Source organism: Diorhabda carinulata, chromosome 3 (genome assembly GCF_026250575.1).
Source record: "Diorhabda carinulata isolate Delta chromosome 3, icDioCari1.1, whole genome shotgun sequence".
Classification (NCBI taxonomy): Eukaryota; Metazoa; Arthropoda; class Insecta; order Coleoptera; family Chrysomelidae; genus Diorhabda; species Diorhabda carinulata.
This window is the reverse complement of record NC_079462.1, coordinates 36153679-36168018: the sequence shown is the minus strand read 5'-3', so window position 1 is coordinate 36168018 and position 14340 is coordinate 36153679. Positions and strand designations below refer to the sequence as shown.

Genomic DNA, 14340 nt, shown 5'->3' with positions numbered 1-14340 from the left:
CCTACTCCTTTTATTTTCTAATAAATATCTATTAAAAGAAGCTCTAGAACAGAGAGTGAAAAATGGTTTATTGACAAAAGCTTGTAAAAACTAGAAAACAAACATAAAAATAACTAAATAAAGATACTCATAAAATAAAATTTCAATAATGAATGAATAACAAAATTATATGTAAAAGTAATAATTAGTATATGTCTATAGAAAAATTAAACTAGTATGCAGCATGCCTGGAATTAGATTTTATTATTATTAGAATAGAAATTTTCCAGTAAATATGTCCTCAAATTATTTCGAAATGCAGGAAAAGATGATAATGATTTGATTTTAATTGGCAAGTGATTGTGCATTTTTTGCATTGTAAAATATTTAGCCCTTGACTAATTCTAAACGTGGAGTAGATAGGTAAGCTAAGAACCCTCTTGTAGTTTGAAGATTCGCGAGTAGAAGCCTTGGACTCCGAAAAATCTGGTAAGTACTATAATTTTTTCCTATATTTCTATATTTAAAAATAATAGCGATTTTAATATTTTTGAATTGTATCTAATATTTCTGTATTTAGTAGAAAAACGTGAAATTGAGGTAGAGTTAGAATGAGGATGTTGATAAATCGATTGAAAGCGTTCGAACTAGTATTAAACAACACAAATTCAACATCAAACTCCAACTTGAATTATACAAAAAAGATGTGACACATGAGATCAGAGACTTTATCAATTAGCGAATTAATTCTGTTTTTTCTAATGCAGGGAATATAAAAGTGTTAAAAAAATGACAATTTCATTTTTCAGTTGATTTTTATAAGCCATAAATAAGTACAAAAATAAAAATTGAAAATTATAGATATAAAATATAATGTGTATATATAATAGATAAAATATTATGTCATAATAGATAAAACTTGGGTTAAAATTCCCAACTTTCCATCCATCTCAGTCCATGCATGGTGGAATTCACTTCATTGGATGATGGTCCTACCATTCCATAAGCAAGAGGAGCAAATAGATAAAAACTGTAAATTATTGTCGACAGAACTAGTCCTAGAAGTATTTCATACACTATTTTAGATGTGTTTGGTGAAAAATAACTTGGAATTTCTTCTAGCAAGTAATCAATTAATATGCCTAAAACAAAAAAAATTTTAAAATTATTTAACTAAATTTTATATTCACTACATTTCTTAACAAATATTTCCACTGTTGCGAGGGTTGGTGCTACTTAAGTTTTGAGATAGACAAATAAAAACAAATATAATTAGTTTTTTAAATAATTTTTAAAAGATAAAAATTGACGTTTCAGTCTTTATCAATTTAGTCAAAAATGTTAAGAAACCTTTTTTGTATAGTATTAAATTTCTGAAGAAAGATTCACGTGATGTTGCATCAAAGAATACGAGTAGGTTCTTGGATGGTTTGTAAGCAAAAACCGAGTTGGTTTTTATTGAAACTGGTAGTGGAGTAGCATGGGAAAAAGTAATTAAGTTCACAAGTCCTTAAAACTATTAGTTAAAGCTTATCATATATTTAGTAAAAAAACCAATATCATTATTTCAATATTATTATTTAAATTATTTACCTGTTATCATGGAACTAAATAAAAGAGCTGGAAAATAATGATGGAAATAGAGTACACGGCCCATTGCCCAAAACGGTATATAATGTAACAACCATCCTAAAAATAACCAAGCACAAGCCGACAAATTCTTCTTATAGGAATCTAAAATGAAACATATATGCATAAAAAATAAAGGAATAAAGATGAAAAATCAGTAAACTTTCTCCTTTGTCCGGTTCAGGATCATAAAACAGGTTAGTTTAGCGTTTCTGAAATCATAGAATCCATTTATCCAATTAATAGAAATGTTTACTTCCGGTTCGGTTTTTTGAACTGGATTTATTAACAAACGAAAGGTTATTTAGGAGGGCCTATATTTGGGATATGTGGGATTGGATTGTGAGAAAGTTTACTTAACTTTTATTTACATTCAAATGGGGGACTGTCTTATGGATGTGCGTGCGAATGTGTGTGTGTGTGCGCGTGTATGTGTGTGTTATGCCAAGAGAGAGCTAATATTTAGTGAGAGGGGAAGTTAAACTCAATCGAAGAAATATATGTTATGCATCGATCGATGCATAGTCGAAGCTGCAAAATGGAAACAATCATGATTCAATTCGTTATAGTTGCTGTGTATCTTTCACTATGATCTAAATTTGTCAATCTGGGCTAGGCGTGAATGACTATTGTACTTGCTCAACACTCTCTTCACTAACTCTTGATCGTCCTGTATTCTTTCATTTACTAAGTAAAATGATGATACTATCTGTGGATGTTCTTATAGGCAGGAGAATCACTACGGAACTTAATACGAAACGAACGTTGCACAGTAACTATAGAATCTGTCTCTGCAAACCGTAAAAAAATTTCTGTTGTTGTCATTCTCGCTACGGCGCTTTCTGAGGAATGGCGGCGGTAATATTGCACTTTAAACCCACTCTTTGTTTTTGATTTTGTTTTGTTTAAAGCATGTGGTTGGGTGAAAGTTGGATCCGTTTTATTACAATAATTAATTCCTACATTTATTCTTATTTTCAATTAAAGCTGAAGAAATATTTTCATGATACTGTTCCTGTTACTTACCGCTTGAAGAATTTACATATCCTCTTTGTACTTTGATAGCATGGACACCAAAAGCTAATAAGAATATTATAATAAATATCAAATTCCCCCACCATATTACAGGATTTCCAAGCAGATATATTCTAAATTGAGTTCCGGAAAAAAATTGTCCCTAAAAAGGAATAAATAAAATTATATATATATATATATATATATATATATATATATATATATATATATATATATATATATATATATATATATATATATAGACCATACTCTATAATTGATCGGCCATTGCCAAGGACGTGATGTAATTTCTCCTTCTTTCGGTTTTAAACCAGCATTTCCTTGAAACATTACGGCGTGAGATTCGAGAAATCGTTCCAAAAAACTAGGGGCGTATACTTCAAAGTTAACATTCGGTACTAAAAAAAAAGAAACATTATTCAATGGCGATATTTCATATTTAATATCATAACCAAATCACAAAAAAATTAGAACCTTTATTCGACGAAAAAAATTTTGAAAGGGAAGATTTTCTTATAATGTTGCATTGTAGATTGTTTGAGCGAATAGTCACTTTTGGGAAAACTTTATGGATGCACAACAATGAGGTGCAGAGTCACGCACAAAATACCTCTTGGTCATTGATTACAGCAAATCATTCGACAACATCAAACACGACAGGCTGATATCGATATTACAAACTATTGATCTAGATAACCGAATAAAACACCACCTCTATTACAACAAATCAGCCAATATTAGAGTGGGGAGTGAACTAACGGAAGAAATAATAGGGCTGCATATTATCCCCTCTACGCAGAACAAGAAAGGTTTTAGAAAACAGCAAGATTGGACTTTCTGTGAACAGTGAAATATGCAATAAAAGATATGCAGATGACATAATGATATTTGTAAACAGTCTAAAGGCCTACAGACTTTAATTACTCTCGTAGCAGAGTGTAACCAGCAATATGGTGTTAACTTTAATATAATTAAAACTAAGTGCATGATAATTAATAGAATTCATATTACTTACACGAGCTCACAATAAACTAACAATAAAAAAGTGAACGCTGGTAATATTAGGAACATATATAAATTATCAATGGGATCACTCTGTGAAAATAAAAATTCCCATCAAGGCTAGAATATCATCTTTCAAAATTAAAAGCATCATAAATTTTCATATAAAAATTAATAATTTTTATTGTTATTTCTAGATAAAAAAAGTGAATGCCTGTCGTTTTGATTTAGCTCAGTGCTTAATCCAAGTTTAATTCATGAAGATATATTGGCACAAAACACTCTTTTTATTTCGCCCAAGTTGCTCTAAACAGCAAAATGAATTATGGATTCATTGATATAAAGGAAACGCCACCAATTCATGACTTTCCGAATTGTTTTTAGTTTTCTGCTGTAATCGCCTCTTCTGAACGTTTTGTTCAAAAGCATTATCAGTGTTTGTACAGCCATATTTAAGTTCTGCATACAAGTTAATGATGTTAGACCTATTAAGTTCAAGAGAACATTCATTTTAAAAATATCGATTCAAATAACTTATCATAATAAGGAATAGAATAATATCTTTACATGCTTCAAAAATGTTTTCTTCAACGTTCCAAATTCCATTTTGATCTCTCAAATTTGGATTACAAGTGACTTCTTGCTGTTCATAACCCCATTTCGGCAGTTGTTTGCCGGTGGTAGTTAAAATACAGGATTGTAGATAGTGTATGAATTTCAATTTACTAGTTACTGCTGTAACATCTGCTCCGACTTTCGCTCCAACAACCATTATTCGCCATACATCATTGGCATCTCCTGTTCCATTTTCTCCGTATCCGGTAACCTGAAATAAATACAATAATCCGTTTTAAACCCATAATAGTTTGCAATAATTTATTATTTGTGGCAAACATTGCTATAGCTACAGTGAAAACTGAAAGACATAAATAAGTAGTCCATAAAATAGCATTTGTCCATAGGTAGGTCACGCAAATAGCTGTAATAGTCATGTGGTTATGCAATATGGATCTATCTAGAACTATTTGTCAGTGAATGGCAGCATCTGTTGAGTTTGGTATATTTACATTAAAAACTTTTTCAACTGATACCATAAAATAGAAAGTCCATAAAATAAAATTAGGTTTACAGGAGGTCATTCCAATAACTGTAACGAAAGGATTCTAAGTGGACTATACTACTGAGCACTCAAACAACCTGTTAACATCAGTGAATCTAACTAATAAAGAATCGAAGGACCCCCGGATCGCTCCTGATTAAAAGAATGAAAAATTTAGATGGTTGTCACTCATTCATGATTCTTTGTTATAACTGGCAGCATCTGTTATGTGAGCTTGGTATGTATATGTATACATATTTAGATTTGGGGTCTCGTATACCTATTGTGTCCCCTTTCTTACTACGATACTGGAGAACCCTGTGTTTACAGCTAAACCATTAATCCACCCCAGAAAACCATTCCAATAGCTTCAATACCCCTTTAATTATACAATATGTCTTTACCTGAAAATATTTTTTAGTAATTGGAGCTTGTTCTTTATGTGAATGTAGATTTCGTCGAGTAGGAATATGTTCTAGACGAACCAAATCACCATTTTTTACTATTTCAATTCCATCATATGATTCAGAGTTGAATTTTTTTATTAACCATTTGTTGTTATCATCTTTATGGGTGTATGTTGTGATCTAGGAAAAAATAATTGAGGTTAGTTGATATTATAAAAAAAAATTGATATAAAATTAATTTGAAAAATATAATTTCATCCATAGAATACATTTTTTCGAAATGATTACTAAGCAAAAGATCTAAATGAAGTTAAATCATGTAATAAAAATAATCATACATAATTTATGTAGAATGGACAATTTTCATATAAAAAAGAATCTCTAAACTTACATATCAAATTGAAATCTTAAAATGATTTTACAAAATATTGAAATGGGACTATATAGACCAGGGATGGGGAAACTATGGCCCGCAAAGCGTTAAAATCCGGCCCGCGACCAACAAAAAATCAAGTACAGCTTTCTTATTATCAGAAATTACATTATTATCAATTGGCAGTAATAACAGTGCACGTCGCACATAAAACAACAGATGCGAGCGCGGACGGTGATATGAGCGAAAACCGAAAATGAAGCTCGAGTAGGTGCGTATGTCGTCGAACGCACTACCCAATTGAAGCAACTATTTCTGAACACCAGCAAATTGGAATTTTATAAGTCCTCATCTAGGACACAATACCCACATATAGTTGCCCACGCCCAGAGAATAATGGCTATGTTTGGTACAAGCTATTTGTGCGGACAAACGTTTTCAATAATGAAACGTTGATTTAATATACTTGTGATCTATTGATTGATACAATTATATGACCGCAATTGAGTCGAAACATCAAGGATATTATCCATAAAAAAAGCCATTAAAATTTAGTAAAAGTATATAAAACTATTGTGGTAAGAAAATTTTTAATTCATCAATCAAAAATTTCGATCAATTTTCAGAAAAATATATTTAGTATATTTGGTTGTTATTTTTGTGTTGAATACCTTTGTAAAGATTATTTCTTGAGTGTGTAAAAATTTTATTTTGGAAATTAATAGAAAAATAAATTCAAGCATCTTCACCTGTTGTTGCCTGGCTCCAATTCCTTCGGGATATAAATGAAAATGTGAATGTAAATATCCCCCACCGGTACGATGATTTTTAATTGTAATTATCGCTCCATAAGCTACTTGATGTGGCATACTGGCATTATGCAAACTGTTACCTATTAAAAACCATTTTTAACAAAATAAATAATTCTACTAGAAGACATTTTGCATATAACTTCATTCTACGATATTTGAACACTAATTTTTACTTACCTATTAATTGAGACTGAAAAGCGGAACTGTAAAATCCATCTCCATTGCCACTAAAATTTTCAAGAAATATCAAAAATTATCATCAAATAAAAGCGCTATCATGTCTTAAGAAAATTGTTACAAAACTACACTGTTGTTTATCAAAGATTGAAGAAAAAATAAATTCCTCGAAGATGGCGAAAATCTCTAATAATGCTTATTCAATGAAATCAATCTATAAAAAAAATCTAGAAATTTTATCACACTGATCACAATCTTAAGAATACCAAGAAGCTCCATAATAAGATGTTCAGCAGTCAATGCTTCTTTATGGCATCTGCAATGAGTCTAAATCGCATTGGTTGCTATTTACCGAATGAGAACTTGAAGTCTTTTGTTTCGACCTGCTATTGAACCGCTACTCTCAGTACATATTCCAACACATTTTTGGCACGTTAATATCATGCAGACTCATAAAGTTATCTGAAATATCGAAAAGATCTGGGCCTGTAGTAGATTCCTCCATTTCTTTGAAGAATAAAATATCTTCAGCATACTCTTCCATTCGAAAGTTTTTGTCTATCATATAGTTGCGTGATGCACAACAAATAAAAATAATATTGATATTTATAGTTAAAAATTTTGATATTCATATACTGAAGAACATATATAGATAAGAATATAATAATCATAAAACTACAGTCTGTAGTATTATATATTTAGATTTTTGTTTCATCGATATAATATCCTTTTGCTTTCATTTTTTCGATCCACAATTTTGAAAATCTCTGTAGAGGTATTTGATAAATGACAAAAAAAACGTACCTTCTGTTCAAGACTCGTAAATGGATGTAGAAAAATGTAATATACAGTAGTACCGGTAGTACAATTAAACATAGAGCTCTGGCCAATAGATTCTTCAATGTGTGACTCTGAAATTATTGAAAAAATTCTCATTTAATAAAAGTTGAAATATTAAAATACAAATTTTAACGTCGACAAACACCAAATCATTAAAATATATTACATTAGGAAGTGAAACTTCTTTAGTTGCAACTAAAAGAGTATGTAACTAAAGAACTATTATCATTACTGAAGATTTCTTTGGAGAGCTCATTTAAGGAATACTTCTTTAGTTGAAACTACTTTAGTATCTTTGAATACTCTTTTAGTTTTAGTTTCAATCAGCATTCATAACCTGAAAACCGTGGTTTGTGTTGGGTAGCTTTAAGAAAAGTGTTACTAATTAATTCTAACAATAATAGCCGCTTAAATATCTATGTTCAACAAATCAATTAATGAGATTTTAAATGATAACCTGGGCATGAAAACTCAACTAGTGGTAAACAACTTCGAAATGGCCCCTTAAAACTCAGTCGTAATTTAAAAAAATGCGCTAACGACTATGAAATTGAGGATTTTGCTTATAGTTTTACTTATTATTGTGGTTTCGAATACCCGGAATTTTTGCCAGAAGTATAATATCAAAACGTACTTCTATTTAATGCACTGTTGTACAAATGTGAATAATTTTTAGCGAAAGACTTCAAACATTTTATCAAACAAATCGTAAATTTCGTTAATATCACCTTATTTCGTGAAATATTTTTATATGAAAATTATTTATCTAACACAAATATAATGGCTCTTATTATCTATATTCGATAAAAAGAATATTGAAATTTGTATACTGGTCACAGTATGTCACAGTACCCTGTATGTTTAAGTTTTTTTTATAAAAAACAATAATAAGTGTTAATTAAATTGATATTATATTATAAATATGTAAATTTGATTGTATGTTTCTTAAATTGTTGCTTGATGCCTAAACAGACAAGGCCATATGAAAAAAGCACACTGAAAAAAGTCAATGTCAAGTCCAAATGATATAACCAACACAACTTAACCTAACTCGCACAAAGAAAATGTACCCGAAAAGATAGTGGAAACAATTTAAATTCAACATGTTATCAAAGTTAATTACACGAAATTATATCAGATATACAAGAATTTTCGAAAGTAAACTTCAAAATAGTTTATCGGCATTCAATTCCAGCTATACAAATCCCACATTTAAGGAAACACCATCTGATAATAAATCGTTAACTGCAAAATTAGTCAACAATTCACCAAAAAAAGTTCAGCCATATTTAAAACTAGTGAGGTTTGATAGACCTATAGGCACGTTGTTATTATTTTGGCCATGCAGTTGGAGTATTGCTTCAGCAGCAGTTCCAGGTTCTATACCAGACCTGTCCATGTTATCATTATTCGCAACAGGAGCATTAGTTATGAGAGGAGCTGGTTGCACAATAAATGATATGTGGGATAAAGATATTGATGGAAAAGTCGCAAGAACCAAAGAGAGGCCTTTAGTGAATGGTGATATATCTATGAAGCAAGCATTTGTGTTTCTTGCTGGACAACTAAGTGTAGGTTTAGCTATTTTATTACAATTAAATTGGCCTAGTGTATTTCTCGGTGCTAGTTCATTAGCTTTAGTAGTTACTTATCCTCTTATGAAAAGAGTTACATATTGGCCACAGTTAGTTTTAGGATTGACTTTTAACTGGGGTGCTCTGCTAGGTTACAGTGCAATACATGGATATGTTGACGTACCAATATGTGTACCTTTATACTTAGCTGGTGTGTGCTGGACTATTATTTATGATACTATTTACGCCCATCAAGATAAATCAGACGACTTACGATTAGGGATTAAATCCACTGCACTTAAATTTAATGATTATACCAAAATATGGTTGAGTGGATTTGCTTCAACAATGATAGGAAGTCTCATACTATCTGGAATTATGAATTCGCAAACTTGGCCATATTACACTGCTGTGAGCTTAGTATCTTTACACATTGCAAATCAAATCATTTCATTAAAAGTTAATGATGCTAGCGACTGCTCTAGAAAATTTCTTTCTAATTCTACTGTAGGTTTTATTATATTTTGTGGCATTACTTTGGGGATATTATTGAAGAAAGAAAAACCTAAAGAAAATAAGGAAAAGAAATATCTGTTACCATTAAATTTACAATGAGTGTGAAAACAATGTTTTATTTATTTTTTTTATTATTTTATTTTAATTCATCTAATATTTCCAAGTCAAAATAATGTGTCATTGAAGAAAATTAAAAAATAATAATTGTTTTAATGAAATAAATAATAAATTATTGTCCATGTTTCATTAAAAACTGATTTATTAGTAGAGATAAGGAAAATGAAAATTTATTGTATTTCTTTCTTGCCATATGTTTTAGGATAGCTGAAGTTACCCAAATAAAGAAACTGCTTAGTATGCATCTTATATCTGTTTATGTATATAGTATATTGTGTAACTAGTGCAGAAAATATTCTGCGGATGTATGGTTTAATATGATATCCATGACTATTGTATACAGTACCTATTATACATCTGTTTATTCGACTTTAATAATATCCTAAATCCAGTAATCACTGCTGTCAAATGTTTTGTTCATTCAACTATAATATGGTATTGTTTTGCTACAACAAATTACTCCTAATGATAGATTAGATTGATAAATTAGCTTTCCAGTTCACATTTATTCACAATCGATTTTTAATTTTAGATTATTAGAAATAAAATGTTTCTTATCAAAGCTAGAAATTTTATCAAATTACAGAGAAAAATAATTCAAATTATTTTTGAAATTATATTATCATAAATCTTTTCAATTGATTAAATTATTTAATAATTCTCTCTTTTGTAGACTTATTAAATAATCCCCAGTTGTTGATCTTTTGAATAATCAAAGCAACTATCTCTGTAAATTCTTATTTTCATTGTTCATTGGCGTATAGCTTCCCAGTGGAGTGAAGGACCTAGTAACTTTGGTAAAATGATAAGATCACTATAAGTAGTTTTGTGGGTTCCATCTAAATTTTGATGACGAGGGTTATCCATTTTTTCTGTTTCAGTCTATTTCTGTAGCATCTTTCCATATTAAGTTTATCTATTACAGTTCTTTTCCATATTCGTACAGATCACTTGTTGTATAATAATAAAATGATTGTATAGTTATGTTTGTTGCTGGTTGTCATAATGTATGACCTATCCTGCTCCTTTTTCACTTTGTAATCCTTATGTCTATTTTCTGTTTTTTACTTATGTTCCAAAGGTGGCAATTATTTATCCTGTTTGACCAACATATTTTGAATGTAAATAGATAAATGAGTGAACTTTATGGAACATCTTTTTTATATTTTCAAGTTTTCAGCTTAACCTTCTTTGAAATAGTATGACAAATATTTTACTTACCACAGATTTGCTCAAGTCTCCAAGAATATTCCAAAGATCAGAAACAGTCATTAAACCTACTAGTAACACCACAAATAGTCCTACAAATTTGACGGAAATACAACAAGCTAACATAGTTCCAGTGAATATTAGCCAGAACCACCATTTCAATGAAAATTCTTTTGTTTTGCTGGAAGATACTTTTACTGCTCCCATAAAACTGCCCATCATGAAACATAATAGTAGCGGATCCAGTAAAATGTACTGGGAAAGCGTAATAAGACCAACATCTGTAAAAAAGTATTAATAAAATAACTGTAATGATGAAATTAATAAACTACTCTTAAATTTGTGTATTTAAAAAAGCACTAAACACAGTGTCACACACACTTAAATTTGCAAATATAATAAGTTTTAATAATTGATAAGAAAAATTGTTGCTTTGCTATATGAGAAAGATTTTGAGAACAAATATTTTTCTATGAGGTATCATACAATATAAATATGGGTAAATATATTACTTTTGCTTACCAAAAAGGATGAGCAATGAAGAAAAAAAAGCTGCAGATATGTTATCAGTCATTCCCTCTATTGCTACAAATGTCATTGGTACAATAGAAGCTCCAAGAGCACTGCAAAACTATAATCAAACAACTCATCTTGAATCTTAACATATTTCATAGATTAAAAGTAATACAATGTTAGATTAACCCTTTAAACGGAAAATCTGTCTGTCAAACAGATATAATTTTCAGATTTAGTACTAGTCTCGCTAGAGACTGAGTAAAGAGGAAGGGTTTCGCATGTGCATCTGCAAAAAGGAAATTTTTGCACTTTTTAGCTCTTAACTTTTTAAATTTACAACTTACGATAAAAAGTCATATTAACATAATTGTAGTCAAAGCGATTTACCACAAATTAAATCTATACAAATTTTTCATATAATGAATAGTTTGCGAGATATAACGAAAAAGGTCTTTATAGACCTTTTTCTAAAGTGGCGGCCGGGTGACAAGGGTTGCAACCCCACAAACTTGGAGTTAAGCTCCAAATGACCCCTCCTTTGCTTTAGGTTTTGAAAATTCCGCTAATTCTTTAAACACTCACTTCAACACACCTTATGACATGGGTCGCCGTAAGCTTTGCTCATGACGTCATTAGTGCCATGTGTATTTCAGGCACCGAGAACGCTGAGTGGAATACACCTTTGATATAAGGTCTTGATATTATTTCATGGTCCCGAGTCACAAATTTCTATTTCCTATTTGAACATTTCATAATTGAACAGAAGAAAAATATTGACATTCATATTATTACATTTTCAGTTTGTTTATGGTAAACAAAATATTACCAGTTGACTTGACATTTGGCTTCTATCATTGAGATTATTCTTTCCTTATCAAACATTCTGAAGTTGAACCTCTACATCATAATGAGCTTTTAAAAAGGTTTATCTAAGATGTGTCAATGGTCAATAAAATCTATCATTAGTTGAGTTCTAAGAACATGTGTATTGTTAGTTATTATTCTCATCATTCCCACTATCCCCTAACAACATTCAACCAGTGCTGACAAAGCTTCTGTACTTGAAGCTCAAAGTTAAAAACTGTTTTAATTGTTTCCAAAAAAAACCCTTTTTTTTATATCTTGTGCTTATTCAATTGTAACGATTTAAAATGAACTGCTGAATAATATTTTCATTCTTCAAGTCTTCTGTATCTGATTTAAAAATTTTCCATTTTCAGAAATTTTTGAAATTTTTCAATTTTCTACCGTTCCCACTGTTTGAAAGGTTAGCAACTAATTTGCAATCACCGTCTATATTGAAAATATATTTGCCAACTTTATTATAAGATTTGAATTTTTTTAAATGGCAGCAACAACACAAAATCAATTTTGCTGTAACAAATTAGCTACAACATAAAAAGTCATGTTCCGTCTGAAGTGTTAACTATTTTATCTACTTTATTAGCTTATTGGAAGCATTATAATTGACGAAAACTTGAGATTTTATAAATAATGATTGGTGTTACTTACAACTCTCATCCCTAAATATGACGTATTTTCATACTTATCACCAGGCTTATCAAAAGCAAATTTTCCATCATAGCCAGTTAAATAACCAGAAAGACCAATCAACATCTAAAAACGAATAATAACCTACCCTCAGCAGAATTATAAGTAACTTTTGGTAATATTTACACCTAAAGGCGAAGTTCAGTAAAACTCATTTTTTAATTTGAAACAGAAAAAAAAATGACTTTTATCATATTGAGCACTAATTAAAATTGATAAACTTTCCCCTAGGACCAAATTTTTTTTATGTTCTCAGACCCTATATGGAATCTTTTCATTATATTTCTTTGGAGGTACACCCTACTTGCAGTATGGAAAAACTGAATCTTATTTGCTTTTCTATTCTTTGAATGATGATTCATGTTTTTATGTGAAGTATACAAACATGAATGATGTGTTTTGGAATGTAAAGACAGTACAAATTGAAAATTTTAACCAAATATTATTTGAATCATGTTGAAGGAAACAAAAAAATATAAAAAGTGAGGTTGTTTGTTTTACAATCGAGTTAAAAATCATGAAAAAAAAACAAATGGAATAAGTGTTTCAAAGACCCAGGGTAGTCCAACCGAATAGTGAAATATTTAAATATGAAATGAACTACCTCTGGTCTGAGCTGTGGAGAAAGTTCAGTTGTGGACCTATTGACCTAACTGAGGCTCAACGTGTTAAATGATCATATGTAAAATATGATCAATTTTTAGTACCCATACTTTGAAAATATGCTTCTATAAAATCTATGTAGCATACCTTTCCTAATGGTGGATGAACATCAAAAAAGAAAGTTCTGTTAATATACCAACTTCCCATTTTGCCAAAATGGGTTTCATCCCAACTAAAATAGTTAATTACCAATTACATTTCATGGATGTGAAAACTACATTATACATACATATTTGTAATACTTACCAAATATGATCTGGCTCACTAATTTTATAAAATCGTGTAAAAATACTGAGAATACATAGTATTCCAAAAATTGACCACCATGTCCTAAAATATTACAACTAGAGTGGCTAATTATGTTAAAGATATCTTACAACTACCTTGTCGATGTATCATATATTTTTTGGGCCATATTTATAGCCAATATTTTTCATTTGATATTTCAATTTTACAATATGTATGTACATAAATGTAACGTGTATGTATGCGGACGTGCAGGGAAGTTCCGTTATTTACGGGAAGATATTTAGCAGTTGATAAACAGAGGTTATTTCGCTCATCTCAATTTTTATATAACTTTAGTAGTTTCAAACGTTAATAAAACCTTGTTCCTGCTTAATCTCAAGCTATTTGTTGTGAAAATCAAATTGAAGGTTAATATCGCTATCAAATCTTCTTTCTCATATATTTTAATACATAGGCATACTTCATTTATTTGTTTTGGGATTATTTATATTTTTTTGGAAATCGTGGCATAGATCACAGAATAATATCCAGGTGTAGCATTTTGGTTTTGTGATTTCCCATGGATTTTTATACGGCGTCATCTATTTGGCTC

At 30.1% G+C, this 14340-nt stretch overlaps 2 protein-coding genes across 2 annotated transcripts; one reads left to right on the top strand and one right to left on the bottom strand.

The window, feature by feature from the left end:
- Positions 1-775: 775 nt before the first annotated feature.
- LOC130891541 (protein O-mannosyl-transferase 2) lies at positions 776-14201 on the bottom strand. The gene is made up of 15 exons (XM_057796360.1): positions 13883-14201; positions 13746-13829; positions 13587-13671; positions 12798-12902; positions 11292-11400; positions 10782-11050; positions 7318-7424; positions 6514-6563; positions 6274-6416; positions 5149-5331; positions 4213-4471; positions 2893-3041; positions 2635-2785; positions 1573-1713; positions 776-1121 (listed from the first exon to the last, which is right to left on the bottom strand). The coding sequence occupies exons 1-15, from the start codon at positions 13912-13914 to the stop codon at positions 904-906; spliced, it is 2085 nt and encodes a 694-aa protein (XP_057652343.1). The 5' UTR covers positions 13915-14201; the 3' UTR covers positions 776-903.
- On the top strand, positions 8340-9809 carry LOC130891542 (4-hydroxybenzoate polyprenyltransferase, mitochondrial). The gene has a single exon (XM_057796361.1). The coding sequence runs from the start codon at positions 8457-8459 to the stop codon at positions 9540-9542; it is 1086 nt and encodes a 361-aa protein (XP_057652344.1). The 5' UTR covers positions 8340-8456; the 3' UTR covers positions 9543-9809.
- Positions 14202-14340: the final 139 nt, after the last annotated feature.